Source organism: Macrobrachium rosenbergii, chromosome 22 (genome assembly GCF_040412425.1).
Source record: "Macrobrachium rosenbergii isolate ZJJX-2024 chromosome 22, ASM4041242v1, whole genome shotgun sequence".
Classification (NCBI taxonomy): Eukaryota; Metazoa; Arthropoda; class Malacostraca; order Decapoda; family Palaemonidae; genus Macrobrachium; species Macrobrachium rosenbergii.
Window position 1 is genome coordinate 11,352,743 of NC_089762.1, and position 27,408 is coordinate 11,380,150.

Consider the following 27,408-nt stretch of genomic DNA (forward strand, 5'->3'; position numbering starts at 1 on the left):
GGGCAATCGTTTTTAATGAAGGTAAAATGATTGAATATTACTAGAATGTAAGAGTTTTAGCTTACAATTGCATTTTTCAACCATTTCGGTCGAGTCAAAGTTGACCGAAGGTTGAAATTTTGGCACATCGTGATTTATATGAAAATATGTCAAAATTGATAAAAGCAACAACCATGAGTTATTTTTTTGTTGTATTCTACATGAAATTGCACACATTTTCATATGTAAAACTTTATGTAACAGCTAATAGAAAACTGTGCAAAAATTATGACAATGTGACTAAAGAATTTCTGAGATTGTAAGAGCCTAATGCCGTCTCTTCCAAACATGTGTGTTCGTCGTCCATCGGAGTGGCGAGACGTTTGGCGTCTTCACAAACAGAAGCATACACACAGTTTGATACAGAAGATTTGTTGGAACATTATGAGTACATGATTAGAATGCTTGCATGGCAATGTAAGTAGTGGTGATTGTACATACATCAAGACAACAATGGTTAGGGAGAAACAGACAGAAATATTGTATGGTTGAAATCGCGTTCCTTTAGAGAAAGAAAACGAGATGCTCTTGTTGTCGTCCACTCCGATGGACGACGAACACACGAACACACACGTGTTTGGAAGAGACGGCGCCAGGCTCTTACAAGATTTTCAGCAGAGTTAGCGTGGACGTCAGGAAAAAGTTTTTTTCAAAAATTCACCATAAATCGAATTATTGTGCTAGAGACTTCTCTCATTTGTTGCAAAATGAAGGTACATTATTGAATATTACTAGAATGTAAGAGTTTAGCTTACAATTGCATTTTTCGACCATTTCGGTCGAGTCAAAGTTGACCAAAGGTTGAAATTTTGGCACTTATCGAGATTTATATGAAAATATGTCAAAATTGATAAAAGCTACAACCATGAGTTATTTTTTTGTATTCTACATGAAATTGCACACATTTTCATATATAAAACTTTATGTAACGGCTAATAGAAAACAGCGCCAAAATTACAACAAAGTGACTAAAGAATTTCTGAGATTTTCAGCAGAGTTAGCGAGGACATCAGGAAAAAGTTTTTTCAGAAATTCACCATAAATCAAAATATTGTGCTAGAGACTTCCAATTTGTTGCAAAATTAAGGTAAATGATTGAATATTACTAGAATGTAAGAGTTTTAGCTTACAATTGCATTTTTCGACCATTTCGGTCGAGTCAAAGTTGACCAAAGGTTGAAATTTTGGTAATTATCGTGATTTATATGAAAATATGTCAAAATTGTTAAAAGCCACAACCATGAGTTATTTTTTGTTGTATTCTACATGAAATTGCGCATATTTTCATATGAAACTTTATGTAAAGGCTAATAGAAAACGGTGCAAAAATTACCACAAAGTGACTAAAGAATTTCTGAGATTTTCAGCAGAGTTAGCTGATGCTTTCTTTTGGGATAAGAAAGAAATTCGCGCATGTGCAGCTGGGTCACACTTGTAAACAAAACAACAGCGTGATCCGTGAACTCCCAGCATCCCTCAAGGCGCGTGATTTAAAATTTTTCGCAAACGAGGCCTTAAATATTTTTCCGTGAACATTTAAAAAAACTTTTTGTAATCGACGTATTTTCCGTCCACTCGGCACCCGACAGACATTTTTTGTCAACGTAAAATACGTCCCGTCGGCGTTAAAGGGTTAATATTTGAAAATTTGTAAATCACTTTTTTATCATGAAAAAATGTATTTGCGCACGTCACCACCTTACAGAGGATTCAATCTTACGGTGCTTTCCTAGCCCCGTTAATGGTGTTTTACAGCGCCCTAACTTGATGTTGCATCAAGTTACGGCGCCACAAGCGCCACTGACAGCGCTAACAGCAAGAATAGGCATCAAGTTATCGCCGCTATAACTTGATGCAACATCAAGTTACGACGGATATTATGGTGCCGTAAGTGCCGATAGTGGCGAAACACCGACTTACAGCGGAAATCAACTTATGGTGCGGCACTGGAACAGAACCCCCGTTGTAAGTCAAAGACCTACTAGTCACAAAAATAAAATGAAAATAATTAGCGAATATTTTAGATATGCTCCAAGAAAAAAAATCCGTGAACAGGCGAATTTCCTTCGAATTACTTGGAGCTGTGTTCCACAGATAAATTCGCGAATAGGTGAATCCGTGAATCTTGAACCAGGAACAGTCAGGGCTGAGTGTAGTACTGTACACTGTAATATTATAACGGTAATGAAAATAACAAAGAATCGAAGTACAAATATAAAAGGAAGAAAATTAGTTAATTACATGATTAGCAGGACACTGCTCTCGTCACTAGTGAGGATAACAGGCTCACAACGAAAGGGTTAATGACTGCTGCATAATTGGCTTGGGTAAAATGAAAAAAAAAAAGGTTTGTTTTTTTTGTGTACAATGTACTTTACAGACTGTCATACACCATAATGGGTTAGGGCAAAATGAAAAAGAAAAAAGGTTTGCTTCTTTTTTTTTGTGAGTGTATGATGCATTTTGAAGACTAATGGGTTTGGGCACAAGGAAAAATATTGTTTGCTTTTTTTTGTGTACAGTGTATTTTAAAGTGTGTTGAATAATGGGTTTGGGCAAAAGGAAAAAGAAAAACGATTCATGTACTCATTTTCATCCAATAGTGTAACCTACATGTACATGTACTGCATGTTGGGTACGTGAGAAAAAAAAAAAGTGGTTGTATACAGTATATTTTGTTATAAGGGAAAATAAGCTAGCTAACTGCCTTTTGCATCAAGATTTCAGTTTGAAATATGATGTTGTTCTTTATAAGCATACCAAGTGTTTATGCTTATGCGGTACAGTAAACCCCCGTATTCGCGGGGGATGCGTACCGCAACCCCCCTCCCCACGAATAGCTAAAATCCGTGAATACTTAAAACTCCTCTAAAAACACTTAGAACTGCATATTTTGATATTTTAAACACCAAAAAATGCTCTAAAAATGCTTATACCTGAGTATTTTAATAGTTTTATCACAAAAATTGCATTTAGTCATGAAAATTATATGAAAATACAGTAATTAGTGAATATTTCTATGTGAAAATACCGCGAATGGGCGAATTTTCCACGAATAATGGGTACAGTATATACGTTCCACAGAGAAATCCGCGAATAGTGAGACCACAAATACGGGGTTTTACTGTATTAACAAACAAGGGGGTGTATATGGGTTACACAGAGTTGCCATTTTACCCCCATTGAGTTTTATGTGACCTTATCTGAAATTTGACCCTATCCGACAGGGCCTTGGCTCTATTAATCCAGATAATTGAGAGATTACTGGGTATTCAAATATATCTAGTTTTTAATCTTCCAAATACGGAATTTATTATTAGTCAGTTTATTGGCAAATAACTGAAAATTGTACTCAAATACTTGCAAATCTAGAAAACTGTACGCATATGACTCTTGAAGTCTACTAACTGCTGTATTCAAATCAAAAGCAGGCAGTCTTAGCATTTCATATTTAAAACATCTAGTTTTATCATAAACTTTAGTTAGAAACTTATTATTAACAATTTTAATATCATTATCTAAGAAGGATCCTGTTTTATATGGGTCATTATCACTATTATAAAACCTCTAGTATTGTGCTATGGGATACTGTATACTGAATTAACATTGAACAATGTATCTATGTTATTCAACAATAACAGATCACCTATACAGTATATGTATTTATATACCTAAAATCTACCTTCTACTGGATTATATTGCAAGAACTTTGATTCACAAAAATTTAAATATACATTGGTAAGTTTATGGCTATAATTAGCACCCACAGAGATACCTATTTTTGGTCAGAAATTTTATCAAATTTAAAAGTTGTTGTTGTTGTTAATATAAGATTTTAGTATTTCAACAAGATTAGTTCAACTAATTGTCACTTTATTATAGTTACAGCATATTTCAAAATCAGCATGGATATACTGTACTGTACTTATTATATATAAGGCCACAATGCATCTAATTAGATCATCATGTGGTAACACAATATACAGAGTACTAAAATCAAAGGAGGATAGCATATAATTATCAGGACCTACAGGATTATTGTTACATGACTGAATCAATTCTAGTACTTTACTGTTATTTTTAATGAAACGATTACTATCATCGGTATTATCAATTATATTACAAAGTTTCTCTAAAATTAAGTTAAGCAAAATATTCATCTCTTTATTAACGCAATTCACTTAGCTCATTACATACCTAAATTTTATAAGACTTTTATGAAATTTTGGTATGGAATACATAAAAGGTAAATAAAATAGTCACATATTTTAAGCTGCTTCAGGATAATTTCTGGATAAATTCAAATCTTACCTACAAGCTGGAGGAACCTTGCCTAAGAAGACGGCATAAGTAATTGGAACTTTAGGTTTTCTTGGACGCTGTGGCTTATCACCACCTGCTTCAAAATCTTCATCATCCAGGTCTGCTGATCCTAAACGATCTGGCTGTGTAGTAGTCTCTACTGTCCTTTTTACTATCCGATTCTTCTTACTGACATTAATGGTAACCTGTAGTCATGCAAATTGTCTATAAGACATTTCCTTAAAAGAATGAGACAAAATAAAACTAAAGCTAAGCCCAAAATAGGAAACATTAATCAAGCTTAACAAATGAAACTAAAAAATATTAGTTGTGTCCAGTCATCACATGAAGGCTACATACAAAATAAAGACAAATCCAAGGAAATTACTCTTCTTTAATCAACTTGAAGAAACAAAACAAATAAAATCTTATAATTGAAAAATCTGAAAGCAAAAATGATACTCTATTACAAATAAGGACATTAGACTATGAGGTCTACACTTTGAAAACTGCTAGTCTCATTGTAGATACATCAAACAAGGTCTGAATTATTAATAACCATCTCTTCAGTGGTGACTAGAAAATTCTGCTTCCTTCAATAAGGATTAACAACTAGCACAAGCAAAAAAAAATCAGATATCCCATTCCTTCCCCCATTTCTCTGTAGAAATCATTAACCCTTGTATTAAATGGATATTTGACTGCTTCCTTCTCTTTGTTAATATACTTTGTATTTCTACTCCTGTGTCTCTCTTTTCCAGCAATTTTTGTACAAATTTGCTATGAGCTAAGTAATAGGTAAAATCCACATAAATGAAATGATTTGTAGATATACAATGTAGGATGATACTGCTTTTGGTATCATATTCTTTTCCAACTCATGTCTGGGTAGTGTTACATTTAAGGTCCTGGTTATTCAGTGTTGTGCTTTTCTTTCATTGAAAATGCTTCCCAGGAAGCAACCAAGAGGTACAGAAAGGACCAAGTCTTACGAAAAAAATTTAAATTATAGATCTTTTAAACTTGGCCTTAAAGGTAGTGAAGTGACCCAAAAGCTGGGAAGGAAGGAATCATCAGTGCAATACAGTAGAGCCAAAGGGAGGCAAAATTTATGAAACAGAGTTGATCCTACAACATCAAAAAAAAGGACTCCAAATTTATGACAATGAACTTATGACTGAAAGAGCATTAAGTAGGTGGCTACAGAATCAGTTACAGAAACATATCTCTATTGTGTATAACCACCATAAAAACATGATTGACGAGAGCAAGATGAATTTTAAACCTATTAAGGGATGGCTGGCTAGCTTTGCTAGATGGTGCAATCAGAAGAATTTGAAAACCACAGGAGAACCAGCATTAGCTGATACGGAGGCAGCAGCATCATTCCCAGACACCCTTTAGAAACTCAAGAAAGGAAAAGGCTATCTTTCTAAGGAAATTAACAACTGCTTTGGAATTGGCTTGGTCTGGAGGAAGCCCAACCATCTGTACATCTATTAAAGAGCAAAACAAGCCACTGACATCAACTCATAGAGAGGTCACCTTACTTAGGAACTATGTGGCAACACAGCTGGTCACATGTTAAAGCCAAGCCTTACATACTGAGCAAGTACTTTTCTGGCACAACGAATACAATAGAAACATTTATTATGCTTTAACACCCTAATAAGAAGTCTTGGGTGAAAGCCTAGATGCTCTTAAACTGATGTCGTTAATCTTTCATTTCTAACGTAAACCAGAGCCAAGATGCTTTAAGAGTGTCATAAATCTTTCATTTCTAAGGTGAAGAAATACCAAAAAGAGAATTCGAACTCCTGACAACACTGGTACAGCCGCTAGATATAACTATTATTATTATTATTATTATTATTATTATTATTATTATTATTATTATTATTATTACAGTCGACCCGCACTATTTGTGGGGGTGTGCACAACCACCCCCGTGAATAGCTAAAATCCACGAATACTTGACACCCTCTAAAAATACTTATAACTGCCTATTTTGATAGTTCAAACACCAAAAACCGCTCTAAAAATGCTTATACCTAAGTATTTTAACCCTTAAACGCTGAGTCTCTATTTACAAAAGTGTCTGCTCTATGCCGATGGGGTTTGAGAGTTAGCACCGAAGCGGAAAGAAAGTTTTTTTCAAAAAATCACAGCACTCTTAGTTTTCAAGATTAAGAGTTCACTTTTGGCTCCTTTTTTTCTCATTGCCTGAAGTTTAGTATGCAACCATCAGAAATGAAAAAAAATATCATTATCATATATAAATATTGGAATATATGACAGCGCGAAAAAAAATTTCATATATAATTGTATACAAATCACGCTGTGAGCAAAACGGTTAAAGCTAATGAGTTATTTTTTTTCATTGTATTGTACACTAAATTGCGATGATTTTGGTATATAACAAATTGTAAAATGATCAAAACAACACAGAGAAAATATTATCACAAAATGATGCATGAATTCGTAACACGCGGACGCAAAAAAAAAGCTTTTTCAAAAATTCACCATAAATCGAAATATTGTGCTAGACTTCCCGTTTGTTGCAAAATGAAGGTAAATGATTGCATATTACTAGGATGTAAGAGTTGTAGCTTACAATTGCATTTTTCGACCATTTCGGTCAAGTCAAAGTTGACCAAAATTTGAAATTTTGGCACTTATTGTGATTTATATGAAAATATTTCAAAGTTGATAAAAGCCACAACCATGAGTTATTTTTTGTTGTATTCTACATGAAATTGTGCACATTTTCATATATAAAACTTTACATAATGGCTAATATAAAACAGTGCAAAAATTATGACAAAGTGACTAAAGAAATTCTGAGATTTTCAGCAGAGTTAGCGTGCACGGAGATAAGGAAAAAGTTTTTTTCAAAAACTCACCATAAACCAAAATATTGTGCTAGAGACTTCTTGTTTGTTGCAAAATGAAGGTAAATGATTGAATATTACTAGAATGTAAGAGTTTTAGCTTACAATTGCATTTTTCGACCATTTTGGTCGAGTCAAAGTTGACCGAAGGTTGAAATTTTGGCACTTACCATGATTTATATGAAAATATTTCAAAACATAATAGCTACAACCATGAGTTATTTTTTTTTTTGTATTCTACATGAAATTGCGCACATTTTCATATATAAAACGTTATGTAATGGCTAATATAAAACGTGCAAAAATTACGACAAAGTGACTAAAGAATTTCTGAGATTTTCAGCAGAGTTAGCACATGCGGAGGTAAGGAAAAATTTTTTTCAAAAACTCACCATAAATCGAAATATTGTGCTAGAGACTTGTCGTTTGTTGCAAACTGAAGGTAAATGATTGAATATTACTAGAATGTAAGAGTTTTAGCTTACAATTGCATTTTTCGACCATTTCAGTAGAGTCACAGTTGACCGAAGGTTGAAATTTTGGCACATCGTGATTTATACGAAAATATGTCAAAATTGATAAATGTTACAACAATGAGTTATTTTTTGTTGTATTCTACATGAAATTGCACATATTTTCACATATAAAACTTTATGTAACGGCTACTAAAAAACTGTGCAAAAAATTACGACAAAGTGACTAAAGAATTTCTGAGATTGTACGAGCCTGACGCCGTCTCTTCCAAATACGTGTGTGTTCGTTGTCCATCGGAGTGGCGAGACACTTGGCGTCTTCACACACACAAACATACACACAGTTTGATACTGAAGATTCGTTGCAACATTATGAGTACATGATTAGAATGCTTGCATGGCAATGCAAGTAGTGGTGATTGTACATACATCAAGACAACAATGGTTAGGGAGAAACAGACGGAAATATTGTATGGTTGAAATTGTGTTCCTTTAGAGAAAGAAAACGAGATGCTCTTGTTGTCTTGTCCACTCCGATGGACGATGAACACACGAACGCACATGTGTTTGGAAGAGACGGCGTCAGGCTCTTACAAGATTTTCAGCAGAGTTAGTGTGGATGTAAGGAAAAAGTTTTTTCAAAAATTCACCATAAATCGAAATATTGTGCTAGAAACTTCTCGTTTGTTGCAAAATGAAGGTAAATGATTGAATATTACTAGAATGTAAGAGTTTTAGCTTACAATTGCATTTTTCGACCATTTCGGTAGAGTCAAAGTTGACCGAAGGTTGAAATTTTGGCACTTATCGTGATTTATATGAAAATATGTCAAAACTGGTAAAAGCTACAACCATGAGTTATATTTTGTTGTATTTTACATGAAATTGCAAACATTTTCATATATAAAACTTTATGTAACGGCTAATAGAAAAGAGTGCAAAAATTACGACAAGGTGACTAAAGAATTTCTGAGATTTTCAGCAGAGTTTGAGTGGACGTAAGGAAAAATTTTTTTCAAAAATTCACCGTAAATCAAAATATTGTGCTAGAGACTTCTCGTTTGTTGCAAAATTAAGGTAAATGATTGAATATTACTAGAATGTAAAAGTTTTAACTTACAATTGCATTTTTCGACCATTTCGGTCGAGTCAAAGTTGACCAAAGGTTGAAATTTTGGTACTTATCGTGATTTATATGTAAATATGTCAGAATTGATAAAAGCTACAACCATGAGTTATTTTTTGTTGTATTCTACATGAAATTGCACACATTTTCATATATAAAACTTCATGTAAAGGCTAATAGAAAACAGTGCAAAAATTACAACAATGTGACTAAAGAATTTCTGAGATTTTCAACAGAGTTAGCTGATGCCTTCTTTTGGGATAAGAAATAAATTTGCGCATGTGCAGCTGGGTCACGCTTGTAAACAAAACAACAGCGTGATCCGTGAACTCCCAGCATCCCTCAAGGAGCGTGATTTAAAATTTTTCGCAAACGAGGCCTATAAGTATTTTTCCGCAAATATTTAAAAAAACTTTTTGTAGTTGATGTAGTTTACGTCCACTTGTCACCCAACAGACAACTTTTGTCAACGTAAAATACGCCCAGTTGGCGTTAAAGGGTTAATAGTTTTATCACAAAAAGTGCATTTAGTCACGAAAATATGAAAATACAGTCTTCTTCTTTTTCTTCTTTTAATGTCCTATTTTTCCCATTTGTATGGGGTAAGCACGATGCCTTCTTTTGAAAGGACTTTGATTTGGCTTTGGGGTAGACCGTAGTCTCGATTGGCTGCCCTGCCTATCATCGCTTAGACCCTGGTAGCGTATGTACATGTATTGTACCAGTCACCAGCGCCCTTTCTCCCAGCAGTGAGAAGTTGTTTCGTGGTTAGGTCGACAGTCAAGACGTGTGAGGTGTCTGTAATGTTTTTAGGAGATGTTGGAGTGGCTTTGTTTGTGTGTTTATTAGTCTGTAACACGCATTTGATTTTAAGCATACCTATCCATTGATTACACATAATCCCGGGAACCCCCATCAATAACCGGGGACTGCCTATACACATTATTCCCAGAAAATATCTCTGTTCGCCGTATTTTTCATAGAGAAACATTCACTAATTATTGTATTTTCATGTCATTTTCCTGACTAGATGCATTTTTTGTGACAAAACTATTAAAATACTCAGGTACAAGCAATTTTAGAGGGTTTTTTGGTGTTTGAACAATCAAAATAGGCAGTTATAAGCTTTTTTAGAGGGGTGCCAAGTACTCATGGATTTTAGCTAATAGCGGGGGTTGTGGTATGCATCCCCAGCAAATACCAGGGGTTGACTGTGTATTCCACAGAAAAATCCGTGAATAGGTGAAGCAGCGAATCCGGAACCATGAACAGGTAAGGCTCCACTGCATTATTATTATTATTACTATTACAAGACAAACTGCAACCCTATCTGCAAAAGCAGAATGCTACAGACCCAAACACACTAAGGCAATAAAACCCTCCTCACCTTTGGGAGAATTCCTTGCTGTCCTTGATGAGGACCCTGAATGCAGTACAATTACACACATGGAATAGTCACAATGGCAGGTGTGACTGTTCTCACTCAAGGTGCTGTAGATGCCCTAATGTTGGGTAACTTTCAACAAAGAATTTAATTTTAGATATCTGTGCAAATTAGTTAACTACTAATTAGTTAAAATAAGAAAAAAAGTATAGGAATTAAAATTATATTAAACATACTCCTAAACATTGTACAATAGTTCATACCTTGGACTTCGAATTCAATCCGTTCCAGAAGGCTGGTCGAAATGTAATTTGTTTGAATTATGAAACAAATTTCCCAATAAAAAATAAAGGAAATGAGGATAATTCATTCCAGCCCAACCAAAAAGTTTCCCTTTTAAAATTTTTCCTATGATTAATGTGTTCAAAAGTTAAACTAAGAGTGTAAAGTAATATAACAGTACATTTTGTTTCTGTGTACATGCTAAAAATTTGATTTGTGAACTATGGTGAAAACGGTGTGCTGGCCGGGATTGAGGAAGGAGGCAGGATCCGCCTCAAGGAAACCAAAATGGTTGCAGTAGGCAAAGGTTGATGACAAAATCAATTTTATTCACATTTTGCAAGGTTAATAAAAGAAATCAATAGTGTGTGTGTGTGTGTGTGTGTGTGTCCGACTGTGTGTCTGAGAGAGAGAGAGAGAGAGAGAGAGAGAGAGAGAGAGAGAGAGAGAGAGAGAGAGAGAGAGAGAGAGAGAGAGAGAGAGAGAGAGAGAGAGAGAGAGAGAGAGAGAGAAAGTAATCAAAGTCCGGCAATTGTGAAAACAACCCTCATGAGTGTGTGATTGTCAATGTGTTTTTTACACTTGGATCTTTGTATGATTGTCGGCGTGTTTTTCATACTTAGATCTTTGCATGACTGTCGACATGTTATTTACACTTGGATCTTGAGTGCAAGAAGGAGATTAATTATACCGTAACACATCAACTTACTGTCGACAAACGGCAGAATTTAAAATTATAATCCAATAAACATGAGGATTTTGCAAACAAATAAGTAAGAAGTAAAAAATGCAAGTAAGTAAAGGACAGAGATATTAAATAACTTTTCACAAGGAATTCACTTAAACAAACAATCCATGGCACACAGAAGCTGAAAACAGCACCAGTGTTTTTCATGATGTGGAGATGCGTTACTTTTACAGTGCTAAAAAATTTTAAAATACAAGTGTCATTCAATAGGTATTTTACCATAAGATAATGTAGTGGTTCGGGCGAATCGAGTGTACGTGAAAGAAAGAGCGAAATGTAGTAAAAGAAAAAATCATCTGAGCCCGGCCCCACCTGGGAAGTCAGTGGGAAGCTGACCCCTGTCTCCCACCCAATAACCCACCACCATCCCCTCCCTCTCCTCTCTACTGTCCCATACAGCGCAGGTTCCGAACACTCACTTTAGTAAGACTCGCCTGATTTTTTATTGTTATTGTATTGTATTTGATTGTTTTTATATTGTATCATTATGTTAAATTTATTATGAAATTTCCTTCTTTTATTTTTTTTATGTGAACTGTTACAGCTTTTACGTGCATACAGTAATTTTTTTACTGCCTCTTCTCCTTCTCTCCTTAACAGTATAAACGCTCCCTCCATCTTAAGTCAGCTGTGTGTCACCACGGTGACATATGATTTTGTTCATCTTTTAAGTTAAATTTTACTGTGAAATGCTTTATTCTCTTATCTATTTTATTGAATATGGTTATCATTAAACTATATACAGGCAGTCCCCAGTTATCAATGGGGGTTCCATTCCTGACAGCCTGACGATAACCGAAAATCGCCAATAACCAAAAATTGGCAATAATAGCGCCAATCGCTGGTTATCAGCGCTGATAACTGGAGATCGGTGCATATCAAGCCGAAAATCCAGTTATCGTCATCGCTAGACAAGCGCCGTAAAACCAGATCGCCATAACTGAGGCTGCTGATAACTGAGGACTGCCTGTATTGTGCTTGCGCTTTATGCACGTACCTGTAAAGGAAAAAACATGCTGATACAGTTTTTCTCATATGACACAGTAGGACGCTGAGTACTAGTATAAACAAGACAATCGGTCGGGTTGAAGTACGAGTATTAGTTCGATAAATGACAATATTCTTCGAAAATTTTGGTTGAAAAACAGAATGTTCGACATAAATTTTCAACAAACAAGGTACCCCTGTACAGTATACCAAATTCTAAAGTAATTTGTATTTTTCCTAGTGTATGAACCTACACTTTCATAGGAGTTACACTAAGTACACTTCAGCTATCACTAAATCATCTAAAAAATGCTATTAACCCATTCCTGTCCAATTGACGTAATATTACGCAACAACCCCAACCCCCTTCTTTTCTGACTGACGTAATTTTACGTAAAATTTACTGACATTTTTCGTGACGCCTGGTAGGGGTAAATTTTTTTATTTTCGAACAGTTGGTGGTTTCATAGGCTAAAGCATACCTTGGACCGTAACTCAGGCATCGACACGCCAGGCAAGCAGTTGTATACTGCGCAGGCGCAAATCCCTGGCATAGTAAATTTCTCACAATGAAATCAGCTGATCCTACCCACGCTTTCTCTCAGTATCTTACATTTTTTTATAAAATGTAGGATTACATTATTGGAAACACTCTGTTTCGTATCCTCTATTTTCTATAAATTTTTAGTTCCTCTACTGTGCATGCGCAAATCCATGGCGAGTAAAAATTCTCACAATGACATCAGCTGATCGCACCCACGCAGGCCTGGCAGGCCACACTTCTGTCAGAGACCATGCGCACGCAGGTTGGGTAAACACGTGTGGCTGTTTACATACAGCGACGCGTCAATTGAGAACAGTTTCCAACATGCTTTCGCAAAGTTTTTACGGAAAAACTAGCGGAAACCGCGGTAGTTCATCACATAAGAGACGTCTGGATTTGAGGCAGGGCTCTGAATCTCATTTTTCATTATCATATATATCGATATTTAGAGAATTTTGTTGGCTTTCTCATAAAAAATAATTCATTCACCTAACTGTTATAGCTTTTGAGCTACGAACGATAATGTTGACGAAAGTAACATTTTTTTTTCTTTTCGAACAGCTTATAACGTCAAAATGAAACTGTTGCTGTTACCAAAGCCATTGTTCTTGACTCTCACTTTATTCCTCAACCTTTCCTCTACATTTTTGTATATTTACAAAGTAATTTCTAAGAAAAAATCCGAGGTAGGGCTCTTCAAAAAAAATTTCTAGCGATAATTCTCACCGTATGCCTGGCAGCGCACTCTGTTTCTTACCCACTTTTCTATCAATTTTTCACCAACTGGACTTGTTCGTTTTTCATTGTTTTATATGTCGATATTTAGAGAATTTTCTTGGCTTTCTCATAAAAATAATTCATTCGCCTAACTGTTATAGTTTTTGAGCTACGAACAATAATGTTGACAACGGTAATTTTTTTTTTTCGCTTCGATCAATTTATAACGCCAAAATGAAACTGTTGCCGTTACCAAAGCCATTTTTCTTGACTTTCCTTTATTCTTCAACTTTTCCTCTACTTTTCGTATATTTACAAAGTAATTTCTATGAAAAATAACCGCGATAGGGCTCTTCAAAAAAAAATTTTTCTAGCGATAATTCTCACCATAGGCCGGGCAGAGCGCTCTGTTTCTCACCCTCTTTTCTATCAATTTTTTCACCAACTGAACTTATTTGTTTTCCATTGTTTTATATGTCAATATTTAGGAATTTTATTGGCTTTCTCATAAAAAAATAATTCATTCGTCTGACTTTCATAGTTTTGGTTACTGAACAAAAATATAGAAATAAGTAAAGAATTTTTTTTTTTCGTTAAATAACTCACATTTTTTTTGTATTTAGAGGGCTGGGACTCTTATTCTGACTATTCCACCATAAAATATAAACATTTCTTAAAAAAAAAGGACAGCAAAATGAATGTTGTTGGCATAAAATTTCTATTTTGTTGAATTTTGAAATAATAATTTTTTCAAGACTGTCGAAGCGCTCCCAGACACATCGGGGCTCATGTACCCTCAGTGATGTGATAACTATACAGATATGGAAGGGTTAAGTGGGCCTGTTCACCCTTGACCTGAGCCTGAATTACTCTTCCACTGTGTGAACCAGCCCGTCCAAAGCTACACTATGCTCCACAGCTGGCATGAGATGAGAACTAGGCAGGGTGATATAAGGAGGGTATAAATATACCTATGAAAGTGTAGGTTCGTAATTAGAAAAAATACAAATTACTTTAAAATTTGGTGTTTGTTCTGACACAAATAAGAACCTTCGCTTTCATATATGGAGTCTCACTGGAAGTCAGGAGGCTGATCTCTCAAAAGGGGTAATGGTGGGCGTGTCTCTGCAGAAGTGAAAGTTGCCACCTCCTAAGGGTCACACCCTTTACTCAACTAAAAACTGGGTCACTATCATTAAGTAACATTAGAACGTCGTGTACTATGTATGACCCATTCCTGTCTGGCATTCCTGAAGTCCTGTCCCTTCTTGGGTGGAGCCCTAAAAGTCTTGACACTCCTATATCACCTGGTAGGCTTTGATCACTGGGCCGTAGGTGAAGGTGTCTAAGGATTTGTGTGCCAGGTCCTTGAGGTATAAGGAAGTGAAGGCTGACTCTTTTCCAAATGGCTCTTCTTGAAAGCTACTGATGGTCCAATGCCCCTTCTGTTGTGTCCTCGTCCTGCCCAGGGAAGGATCATATCCTTCTGCGGCCTCATATGCCCTGACAACCATTTCTCTCACCCAGGAGGAGATCGTGTTCCTGGATATCTCCCTCTTCTCTCATCCTGTGCTAATGAATAGTCACCTGCAGATGGGTCTGTAGGGGCCTGTTCGCTTGAGGTAGGTTCTCAAGATTCTCACTGTGCACAGGAGTATCTTGTCCTTATCATCTCCGACAAGTCCTTCCTAAATGGGATTCAGAAGTCTTCAAATCTCAAGTCTAGGATCAAAGGGTTCTTTGCCACAAAGTCTGGGATGAACCCAGAGACTGGGACGACCACCCCTGTGAGAGGGTGATGTTGCACAGGAGTGCGTGCAGTTCTCTGACTCTTGGCTAAGGCAAGAGCCAGGAGGAATACTGTCTTGAGGGTTAGGATCCGTCTGAAATCTTCTTCAAGGGTTCATGGGGGGACACTCTGGGGCACTATTCTCTTGTGGGGGGCACTCCTCAAAGTTCTTGATAATGAGTGACAGTTCCCAGGACATGGTGAGTTCTATGCCCTGCTGCCAGAGCACCTGTGTGAGAGCGGCCCTGTAAACCTTGATAGCAGTGACCGAGTGGGGTTTCTTCTGTTGTAGGTAGATGAGGAAGTCTGCTACTTCCTTTCCATAATGGCTGACAGTTCCCCAGATCTCAACAGGTTAATTATAATGCCCCTAAGCTGGAATACATTTGCAAGAACTACTCTGTACCACTTAATGAGAGTCACTGAAAAAGGCCTTATTTCACCAGGAAGCCTGCTATGTCCATCACCATCTTGAGGGGAGCATGACAGCATGACACCTCCAACACCAACAAAACTAATTTGTCCACTTCCCCTGGTAGGCTCTGCCAGAGGAGGGTCTGAGGGTGTCCGAACTCCGTACTAACTGTTGCCAAGTCCTTCTGTCTCAGGAGCTGCTGGACAGCCTTTGGCCATGAAGCCAGAGGTCAGCTATGTGTTGATGGCACCTTCTGCTGTTCTCCTCCACCAGAAGGTGAGGAGGTTAAAGCAGCTCTATCAGGACAGCTATCAGAAGGTGCAGCGTGTGGGTATACCACTCTGGCTATGGTCACATGGTAATCCAAAGGCCCTGGGACTGGTAGAGTGTTTAGTACCCTTCACAGTTGCCTGAACAGACGGAATACATACACATCCATATTGTCCCATGGATGTTGGCAGACATCCTACATCACCATCCTCTGGTCTGGTATTGGGAAATGTACCTTGCCATCAGTTCCTGGTTGTGAGAGGCTGACCCATTATGCATCCTCGCTCCCAGGTCTCCCAGGGCTGGGGAGATCATCCCTCCTTGTTTGTTGATATGTACTGTCCTTGCCAAGCATTTTTTGTTCTTCTTGGGGATTAGCTCAAACTTGTGTAGGTTGACCACTAGGCCCAGTGTCAAGCACATACTCAGGATAATGTTCCCAGCCCTCTCTGTCTTCTCTTGAGATGAGGGAAAGGGTTAGCCAGCTACAGTCCTACCCAACTTTTTCGCGTTTCACTTTTCCATGCTTCCTTTTGTCGCAGATATTTGTGGAACATATCTTTCACTTTTCCACAGGAACTTTCACCACCTTGCAAATTTTTTCTATGGAGCATATCTCAATAAAAAATTTGCTTTTTTTCTTAGAGCAATGATATTTATTCACTAATTACTGTATTCTTTCATACTGTGTTCGTGACTGAATACAGATTTTTATGATAAAAATTATTTACAGTGTACTTAGATTGTACTATTGTACCTGTTAAGCTCATTCTGGGGTGGGGCCCAGAATGAGCATAACAGGGGGTATACCAACTTAACATGGATTTTCGCTCAATGCAGGTAGTCGTGGTCCCTAACCCCCGTGACTACGGGGACATACTGTAGTTTATGATTCTCTCTCTCTCTCTTTTAAGAGTAATGTAAGATGTACAGTATTTGAAATTATATTACTGTAAAGCATTTTTGGATGACAGAGCATGCTGTGCAATATCTAAAATATTTGCTAATTATTTTCATTTCATTTTCCAGTCTGCTTTTATTGAAATGCAAAAAGTTGTAATTTCAGTCATAACCTGAACTTACACAAGATTAGGTTCCAGACACCCTCGCACAAGACGAATTTCCGCATAAGTTTGGCACGTCATTATAAATGCTAATAAACACTTATTTCTGGAATTTAAACACTTAATATGACCCTAATCATGGCTCCCAAAGTATTAGACTAACTTTTAAATGAAATTAAAGTTACTGTAATTTCATTTAAAAGTTAGCTTAATACATTACCCTTAAAAAAAGAAATAAATGGTTGACGTAGAAATATAAAAGAATGTGAAGATTATTATACTATTTCTCTCTCTCCTCATTCCACCAATCTATTTTCAGAAGCCTTCTCAATCTTGCTTTTAAAAACTTCTTTATTCTGTCTCTTTCTCTTTGTTCTGAAATGCTCTATGTCTCTATGTTTTAGAATGGTGCACTTACAGTTTATAGACATTACAGGTAAAATTAGATCAATTTACAATTATCTACTGTACAGTTAAAGACATACAGTAATGCGAGGGCGAACAAGAGAGAGAGAGAGAGTTGTGCTAACTATGAACAAGAGAGAGAGAGAGAGAGAGAGAGAGAGAGAGAGATAACAGCTGTCCTTACTTAAGAGAGTGAAATTTTTATGAATTATTATGAGAGAGAGAGAGAGAGAGAGAGAGAGAGAGAGAGAGAGAGAGAGAGAGAGAGAGAGAGAGAGAGAGAGAGAGAGAGAGAGAGAGAGAGAGTTACATAGGAAACCTCTGACCCGCTAATCAGCAACACTCCCCCTTCTTGTCATGTTAAATCAACATGTCTGACAGCTTTGCCTTTGAGCTTCTTACAAAAGATGAGGGAAAGATATTTCTTTGTTTAAAATATGTATCACATACAAATTTTGTGATTACAGTTATATTATTATTATTATTGTTATTATTATTATTATTATTATTATTATTATTATGATTATATTACTGTATTATTATTATTATTTAATCTTATTAATATTTGAAAATTAGTACTTATTATTACGTAAAAAATTTATTTATCATACAAAACAAATAAACATATACTGTACATGTACCATAAAAATTCTCTCATCTCAGTAAGAGAGAGAGAGAGAGAGAGAGAGAGAGAGAGAGAGAGAGAGAGAGAGAAATTATTACTTTTGTTATTTAACGTTATTTAATTTACATATAAATGCCTAAGAACTTATAAATTACATAAAAAATTAAACATAAACACTTTTGCAGGGTTTCTCAGAACAGTAGCTGCAAAAGTTTGCGTGCCTGTGAAAAACTTGTGTATGATAATTTGTTAGGATCCAATGAAAAGTTTGTGTGTCTATAAATTCGCGCAACTCCAATTGTGCAAGTTCAGTGTATTACTGTATAGCATGGAAATATGAAAAAATTAATGACACAGCAACATTATGCTATCTACAGAACTATACTTGGGTTGCCATACATCCGGATTTTCCCGGATATGTCTTGCATTTAGGTGTCAAAATCCTCGTCCGGGGGGAATTTTACCATTTCTACAAATGTCCGGAATTTCAGCTTTTATAAAAAAAAAAAAAATAAAAAAAAAAATAAAAATAAAATAAAAATAACAACAATGATGACGACAACACAACAATCTGTCAAGCGTTACCAACTCGTCTGCTATAGCTATACAGTAAACCCACCCATATTCGCAGGGGATGTGTACCAAACGCCCCCCGCCAATACCTAAAACCGTGAACACTTACAACCCTTCTAAAAACACTTAGAACTGCCTGTTTTGATTGTTCAAACACACAAAGCACACTAAAAAGCTTATACAGGTATTATTCTACATACGGTGGGGTTAGGTTCCAAAAAAACCCATCGTTTGTTGGAAAAAATGTAAGAAATATCAGATTGTATCTCAAACATAGCCTAGCCTACACTATAAAATACTGTATACTCTTTACATACATGGTACAGTAATTATTAATATCATCCAATTCTGGAGGTTCATGCAAAGTGACTTATGATAATTCAATACAAAGAGAAATTGAATAACAAACAAGAATTAGCTTAGCCTACACTATGGTATACTGTATACATACACAGTAGCGTAGCCTACATTATACCTATATTATAATACGATATGTGAATATAGAGTATTCACATACCGTATTATACAAACGGAAACATAACGAATATGCATCATTCCATGGATCTTTTAAAATGTTATGCCTTAATTCACTGTATCTAATATCCCAGCCCGAGAAGAACCCTAAAAGGGTTCAGAGGTCTGGTTAACCAAATCATTGATAACTAACTGTATCCAATAATACTGTATATATTCATATATTGCTTTTGTATTATAAATTGCGATCATAGCAATCAATGTTTTGGTTTGGAAATGTTTATGCGGTGTTTATTTTGCCGCATTTAACTCAGTTCAGAGCTTGTTTCTTGCTTCTAGTTAGTGTAAATGAATCTCTAGAGTCTAGATACTTTATTTATAAGGGGCAAGGTTATTTTTCACTATACGAAGTGTTTTTCAGTCCAAATATAACTAAAATATGTCTCGCTGTGAAATTAATTTATCTATTATTTTCGCTAATAGATGACAATGGCCGTTTGGGGGTGTTTGTTTTGTGTAAAAAACAATTCAAGATTCTGTTCGCTATTTTCACTTGATTTCATCATAATACGAGCTTTATGTATTTATCGTTCATCAGCATAAAAATAGCAATAATGTGTTCTTTCATGCCCAGTAGTTTTGATTAACCCTTAAACGCCGACTGGACGTATCATACGTCGACTAAAATTGTCTGTTGGGTGCCGAGTGGACGTACTGTACATCGACTACAAAAAATTTAAACCTTCGGTCAACTTTGCCTCGACCGAAATGGTCGAAAAACGCAATTGTAAGCTAAAACTCTTACATTCTAGTAATATGCAATCATTTACCTTCATTTTGCAACAAACAGGAAGTCTCTAGCACAATATTTCGATTTATGGTGAATTTTTGAAAAAAACTTTTTCCTTACGTCCGCGCGGTAACTCGGCCGAAAATTTCAGAAATTCTTTCGTCATTTTTGTCGTAAGTTTTGCACGGTTTTATATTAGCCGTTACATAAAGTTTCATATATGAAAATGTGCGCAATTTCATGTAAAATACAGCAAAATACAACCCATGGTTGTAGCTTTTATCAGTTTGGAAATATTTTCATATAAACCACGATAACTGCCAAAATTTCAACCTTCGGTCAACTTTGACTCGACCGAGAAGGTAAAAAAACGCAATTGTAAGCTAAAACTCTTACATTCTAGTAATATTCAATCATTTACCTTCATTTTGAAACAAATTGGAAGTCTCTAGCACAATATTTCGATTTATGGTGAATTTTTTAGAAAAACTTTTTCCTTACGTCCGCGCCAGAAATTCTTTCGTCACGTTGTCATAATGTTTGCACCGTTTTATATTAGTCGTTACATAAAGTTTTATATATGGAAATGTGCGCAATTTCATGTAGAATACAACAGAAAATAACTCATGGTTGTAGCTTTTATCAGTTTTGAAATATTTTCATATAAATCATGATAACTGCCAAAATTTCAACCTTCGGTCAACTTTAACTCGACCGAAATGGTCAAAAAATGCAATTGTAAGCTAAAACTCTTACATTCTAGTAATATTCAATCATTTACCTTAATTTTGCAATAAATTGGAAGTCTCTAGCACAATATTTCGAGTTATGGTGAATTTTTAAAAAAACATTTTCCTTACGTCCACGCGGTAACTCGGCCGAACATCTCAGAAATTCTTTCGTCACGTTGTCGTAATGTTTGCACCGGTTTATATTAGTCGTTACATAAACTTTTATATATGAAAATGTGTGCAATTTCATGTACAATACAACAGAAAATAACTCATGGTTGTAGCTTTTATTAGTTTTGAAATATTTTCATATAAATCACGATAAATAGAAAAAATTCGACTTTCGGTCAACTTTAACTCGACCGAAATGGTCGAAAACTGCAATTGTAAGCTAAAACACTTACAGTCTAGTAATATTCAATCAATTAGCTTCATTTTTCAACAAACGGAAGTCTCTAGCACAATATTTCGATTTATGGTGAATTTTGAAAGAAACATTTTTTACGTCTGCGCGTTATTTAATTCATGCATCATTTTGTGATAATATTTTCTGTGTTGCTTTGATCGTTTTACAATTTGTTATATACCAAAATCATCGCAATTTAGTGTACAATACAAAGAAAAAAATAACTCGTTAGCTTTAACCGTTTTGCTCACAGCACGATTTGTATAAAATTATATATGAAATTTATTTTTTGCGCTGTCATATATTTCAATATTTATATATGATAATAATATTTTTTTCATTTCTGATGGTTGCATACTAAACTTCAGGCAATGACAAAAATATAAGCCAAAAATGAACTCTTAATCTTAAAAACTAAGCGTGCTGTGAGTTTTTGAAAAAACTTTTTTTCAGCTTCGGCGCTAACTCCCGAACGCCGCCGGCATACGGGAGACGTTTATGTAAATAGAGGCTCGGCGTTTAAGGGTTAAAATACTCTCTCCCATTTTAATTACGATCGAGTTTCAACCATGTTGCCAATGCATGATAATTTACAGTATGGTCATTAGCAGCTTGAACACTGTTTTCTCAGCTTCAGCTACAACTTGCAGCTTAAATTTAGCAGTACATTTCCTTGACGATCTTTTATCCACACTGAATAAGGGTGTAATGTAAAAATATATCAGTCCTATTCTACTCGACGTCATTTGTGCCATATTTTTTTTTTTAACGTTACCTACGGTAATTGTTTATTACTGTATAATGGTTGAAATACCAGGTAAATGGCTGTTGCTTTCCGATTCGGTTATAAGTAAAACAACAGTTCCTTGGTCGGTTGTTTATGGCTGTACGCATTTACACAATAGTATAACGTTACTAACAATACTTTTATCATTCTCTTTTACTTTTTTAACTAGAAGATGGGATAAAGAGATGGAGGAAAAGTTGTCTATTGTAATTTGGTCTCTCACACTGCCTGATTGCGCTGCTGCATGCACCCGTGTGAAATTTAAAAATATTTTATAAATAATATAGTCGTATCAGTATTAATTGCTTACCCCACTGCAAAATCGAATTATCGTAACTCGAGCATTACCTAAGTATTTCAAGAGTTTTATCACAAAAAGTGCATTTAGTCACGAAAATGAGATGAAACAGTATTTAGTGAATATTTCTCAGTGAAAAATACCATGAATGGGCAAACTTTCCGCGAATAGTGGGTAGATACGTTCCAAAGAGAAATCCGTGAATACGTGAGTCCGCGAATCCTGAGACCTCAAATATGGGGGGTTTACTGTACTCACTGTTAGCTAACGTTGCTAAAATAATCTGATTTTTTGTTTCTTTTGTAAGTGTATATTTTATTCATATCAGCAATGTTGTGGCAAAATAAAAGAAGAGTAAATGGTTATGACACACAGTTTTCGGTATTTCTTATTAAGTAATGAGTTCTAGCGTTTTATAAAATGTAGGAGGACTCAAGCGTAATGAAGAAGGGAATAATGTGTTTGCACATTTAAGGAAAATGTTGGGGAAGAGATCATTAGTTGGAGTGGGTTGCCCAGCTCACATTTTAAACAACTGTGTCCATCATGGAGCAGAAAGAATGGATAATGATATTGAAAATATAATCAATAAAATCTATCAGTATTTTCATATCTACACAGTTTGTACTGAACAGTTAAAGGAGTACTGTGAGTTTGTTGAAGTTGAGTACAGAAACCTCCTTCCCACAGTAAGACTTGCTGGCTGTCACTATTTCCTGGCCTTACAAGGCTGATACAGATGTATCCTGCTCTTAAGTCCTTCTTTCTATCGCAAGACCACCCACCCACACTAATCCGAAAATTCTTTGAGAATGAAATGAGTGAAATATATCTCTGGCACATGCACTCATTAATGAACATGTTTCATACACACATTCAAACAACTGAAAGGGGAAGCAATTCTGTTGTAGAAGTGTTGACATGTTTGGAGTCTGTGAACAAAGTTCTCATAGAATGAAAGAATCAAAATTTCATATCCTTAAAAGTTAAAGGACTGGTTGCTCAGAAACATACAGAAGGGTATGGAAAAGTGTGAAAGTTTTTTTGCAGAAGTAACAAATTTGTACAGCAGATGTTTAGAGTATCTAGGTAAGTGGATGAAACCAATGGAAGAGTTTTCTTGCTTCAAGTGGATGAGTTTAACTGAAATACCAAATTGGGATGCTATGGAGCCTTCTGTTAAATATTTGATAGACAAGGGGATAGAAGTTGATGACGTGAAATGCTTCGATCAAGTTAGTAATCTGAAGGTGTTCGTAAAGAGTTACAACAATGATCAAGAATTCAATAAATTGTCAGCACATGAAAAATGGACCAAATACTTTGAAAAATCAAAGAATATTGAATGTCATTCACAATTGCTAAGAACTGCACAGTTTTTCTTTGCTGTAGCATCCCACAAAGCGAAATGTATAGTGAGTATTTTCACTAACAAAAAGTCAGTGGACTAAAGAAAGGAAGAAGTTGAATGCTGCTACAATGAAGGGTCTCTTGACATTACAATACAACTTCCATGAGACATCATGCAGTGACTTCTACAACTACATAAGATCCAATAAAGTTCTCCTGAAAAGTATCAGATCTTCTCAAAAATATGGATGGGCACACGCCACACAACATGCAGCCACAGACATAATGAGCAAAGAAGACTGTAACTAGATTAAGATCATATAGAAATTCAAGATAATCAGCCTTATGTTAAGGTAAGTTTTTTTTATTATTATTTTATCATACACATATGCACATCAGTGATAGCTCATACAAACTGCATTTTTTTAACTAGGGAAGGGGGGGTTCAAGAGGGAAGCATCCTGTATTTTGACTGTTCAGATATGGCAACCCCGAACTATACGGTATAAAAATAATTTGTTTTGTACAGTATAGTTTTATAGATAAATGTGAATTACTTTGTCATTATTTTTTTCATATTTTCCATGCTATAATTACAACTTTTTGCTTTTCAATAAAAGCAGACTGGAAAATAAAATAAAAATAATTACAGAATATTTTAGATATTGTACACTATGCTCTATAATCCACAAACACTTTATAGTAATATTATTTCAAATACATCTTACATTATCCTTAAAGAGAGAGAGAGAGAGAGAGAGAGAGAGAGAGAGAGAGAGAGAGAGAGAGAGAGAGAGAGAGAGAGAGAATCATAAACCTGTTATCCTCATTCTGGGGCCCACCCCAGAATGAGCATAACAGGTACAGTAGTACAGTATAAGTACACCGTAAATCATTTTGATGATACTATCTGTATTTAGTCACAAACACAATATGAAAAAATACAGTAATTAGTTAATAAACAGTGTTGCTCTATGAAAAAAGTGAAGTAGTAATAATTTAAATTTTTTTTACCAAATGTAAATGGAAAATGCATCAACTTAAATACTATGAGAGAAAATGGCTCTAGGCTTATGTATGCAGGGGAAATTGATTAGTTGTCAAGTGTTCTGTAAGACAGATTTATTTAATTTGTATTAAACATTACACAGATATTTTGCTGTGTTTACATTAATATTAATATTCTAAAATTAGTAAATCATTGTTATAAGCATTTTAGGGGGTGTATATACTGTACTCAAGAGTAATAGTTGTAAAAGGGTAACCTAAGATGACTTAGGTGTTTTGGGATGATGGTTTGGGGTGTATTTTTGTTTGAACTGATATTAAACTGTTTCAGTATGATAATTTAAGGTATATTCTTGTTTGAACTATTAAATTAGGCTGTAAACTTTTAAAATAGACAGTTATAAACATTTTAATTTAAGAGGTATAAGGCATTTAGCAATTATAAGCAGTTATTAGTGTTTTTAGAAGGGATTTTGCATTTCTGCAGTGGGTTCTCAAACTTATCCCCACAAAAAACTGGGGGAGCATTGTATAGGGATAGCCTCAGCTGGATAACCTTGGATTGTGCCCAAAAGGACACCAGCTAGAACACTCTAGTGAAGGGTTGGGGAGCTGTTGCTCGGCCAAAGCAGAGCCCTTGGGGACGAAATTTACGTCCTTCCAGAAGACAATGTAAAAACAGGTTGAGAAGGTAAATGTTCTGCATATCCACTAAAACCATGAAGTCCCCCTCTCTGATGGATGCCAACACTGACTGGGGCGTTTAACTGGAGAAGGAAGTCTGTTGTAGGAACATTCTGAGTGGTGAGAGATCTACCAGTGGCAGGCATCCCCAATCCTTGTTCCAGTCTGTAAGGTGCTTTTCTGGGAGGACCCACTGAGGTGACCTCTGGTTCTGTTTGTCGTCGTTCTGTCCTAAAACATGATAATCAGAGAGGCAGGAAATGGACAAGAGAGCACCTCATGAATAATGCCTCAATGTTTCAAGGCTGGGTGACTCCACTCCTACAGCAGAGGGGACTGTGATAAGATCTTTCAACATTCTGTCTAGAACAGAGAGAGCCATGGTAAACCTCTTGACCTCCGGAACCTCCTGACTCAGCCCCTTCTCTCAAGGGGAGAGAGAGAGAGAGAGAGAGAGAGAGAGGGGGGGGTTTCCTCCTATAATTTATTTGTCCACCAGATAATGCATTTTGAAAAAAAATTTTTGTTACTCTATTCTATTCTTGAACTAACTGGAGGCAGCAATATCCTCAAATCAGTTGGTAGTCTGTTCCAAAATGAGGTTATCTTCTATATGACAAAGTTCCAACAGTGGCAGTTCTATCACCTTTTCAGTTCCAGTTTCCACCAGCTGTAATAAGTTTGATAACTTCTAAAGGCAAAAAGATAGCTCTAGTGTATGTTAAAGTATTTATGCCTCCAAGTATCTTGAATGTGTCTAAAAACTAACCTCTTAACTGAACTAATAATTTAGTAGAAAGTGCTGGCTGAAGCATTCTACACTTCTTTGATACCCAATGTGTTTGACTGATAGCAGCAAGTTCTGCTCTTGCCTGGACTGCTTTTTATCTTTCCATGTCCTTCCTCTACGATAACAACCTTGGACAGTGTACCGGCACCCTTTGGACCAGACCACTGCCAGACCACAGAATATCCTGGATGGCATAAATGACTCCTACAAAACCCCTTATGTAAACAGTCTTGCCAGCTCATTCCACATGCATACTGCTGTGTTATCAAAAGTAAAACAAAGATTATGAATAATCACAGCCATTCATTAGGTTTAGTTTCCTATGGAAATTCTGGCATGCTCCATAAGCATCTCATCAGAAATGCTTATGCCTTCGCTACATTGGAACTTAAAACCACTTCTAACTGCACTGTCGAATTCTAATCTCCTGGCACCTTTCAATGTTTTCTGGCACTTCAAACTCTTCTGGCTTCCATTTCCAGTAAAAAGCTAAAAATCTGCTGCACTTGTTTCTTTAACCTGCTCAATGAGAGAGAGAGAGAGAGAGAGAGAGAGAGAGAGAGAGAGAGAGAGAGAGAGAGAGAGAGAGAGAGACTATCTATTGGGCACAGTTAGGTTGTTACACTAACAGATGTTCATTTGCAAAAGCCAAATAATACAGTTGTATTAAGAATTATCATAATTTTAATAAAACTGTTCTTTTACGTACTGTATGTAATTATATTTCTTGCATTATTGTCATATTATTAACGTATTTCAATATATGAACAAAGCAATCAGGCGCCATTTGCATCTAGGTTGTTTACATTTTTAAAATCTTCAGCTGACTGAGTATTACTGACATCATCACAGCCATTACGAATATTCATTTTTTTCACCAGTATTTATTTCACCATTTTTTTCACCAGTATTTATTTCACCAGTCTTGGATATTGCTTTTGCCTCTTCCAAAACGTTATGCTGCCTGCACATTTTTAATTTCTTCAGCCACTGCTACAACCGTAAATTTAGCGGCATACTTTCATAACAATTTCCTTTCCATTGCATGATGGATGAATAAAGATTTATTTTATTTGTATATATGGAAGGCATCACTGAGAATTAGCAAATTTTTAACAAGTTGACTACTGTTATGCAACTCAATAAGCATGTTAGTTACAGTAATTGATATCAGCAAATGGCTGTTTCTCGATTTGATTGTTTATGCCAGTGCTTGCTGTTGTTTATGCCAGTGTCTTGAACATAGTAGTAAATGGTTGTCAATTATAAGAAATAGTAACGAATTCTTAGACAAGCCACGAGGCTGGTAAGTCTTTTTTCATTTATGAAGATTTGCATTTAACCTAATGAGCTTATGCTTCTGGGCCTATTTATTAGTTAAAAGCTAATTCAGCTATAATATACATTTTCAATGGTATCTACTGAAACTGAGACAGGCGTAGAAAGCATACCTAGT

The 27,408-nt window shown here is 35.7% G+C and overlaps 1 protein-coding gene across 4 annotated transcripts in view; it reads right to left on the minus strand.

The window, feature by feature from the left end:
• lost (methenyltetrahydrofolate synthase domain-containing protein lost) overlaps positions 1-27,408 on the minus strand; it is a 361,950-nt gene that overhangs the window by 111,162 nt on the left and 223,380 nt on the right. For all 4 annotated transcript variants that reach the window (XM_067124203.1, XM_067124204.1, XM_067124201.1 and 1 more), the window contains exon 9: positions 4,351-4,547. In XM_067124203.1, the coding sequence (XP_066980304.1) occupies positions 4,351-4,547 (197 nt within the window). The remainder of the gene's footprint in view (positions 1-4,350; positions 4,548-27,408) is intronic.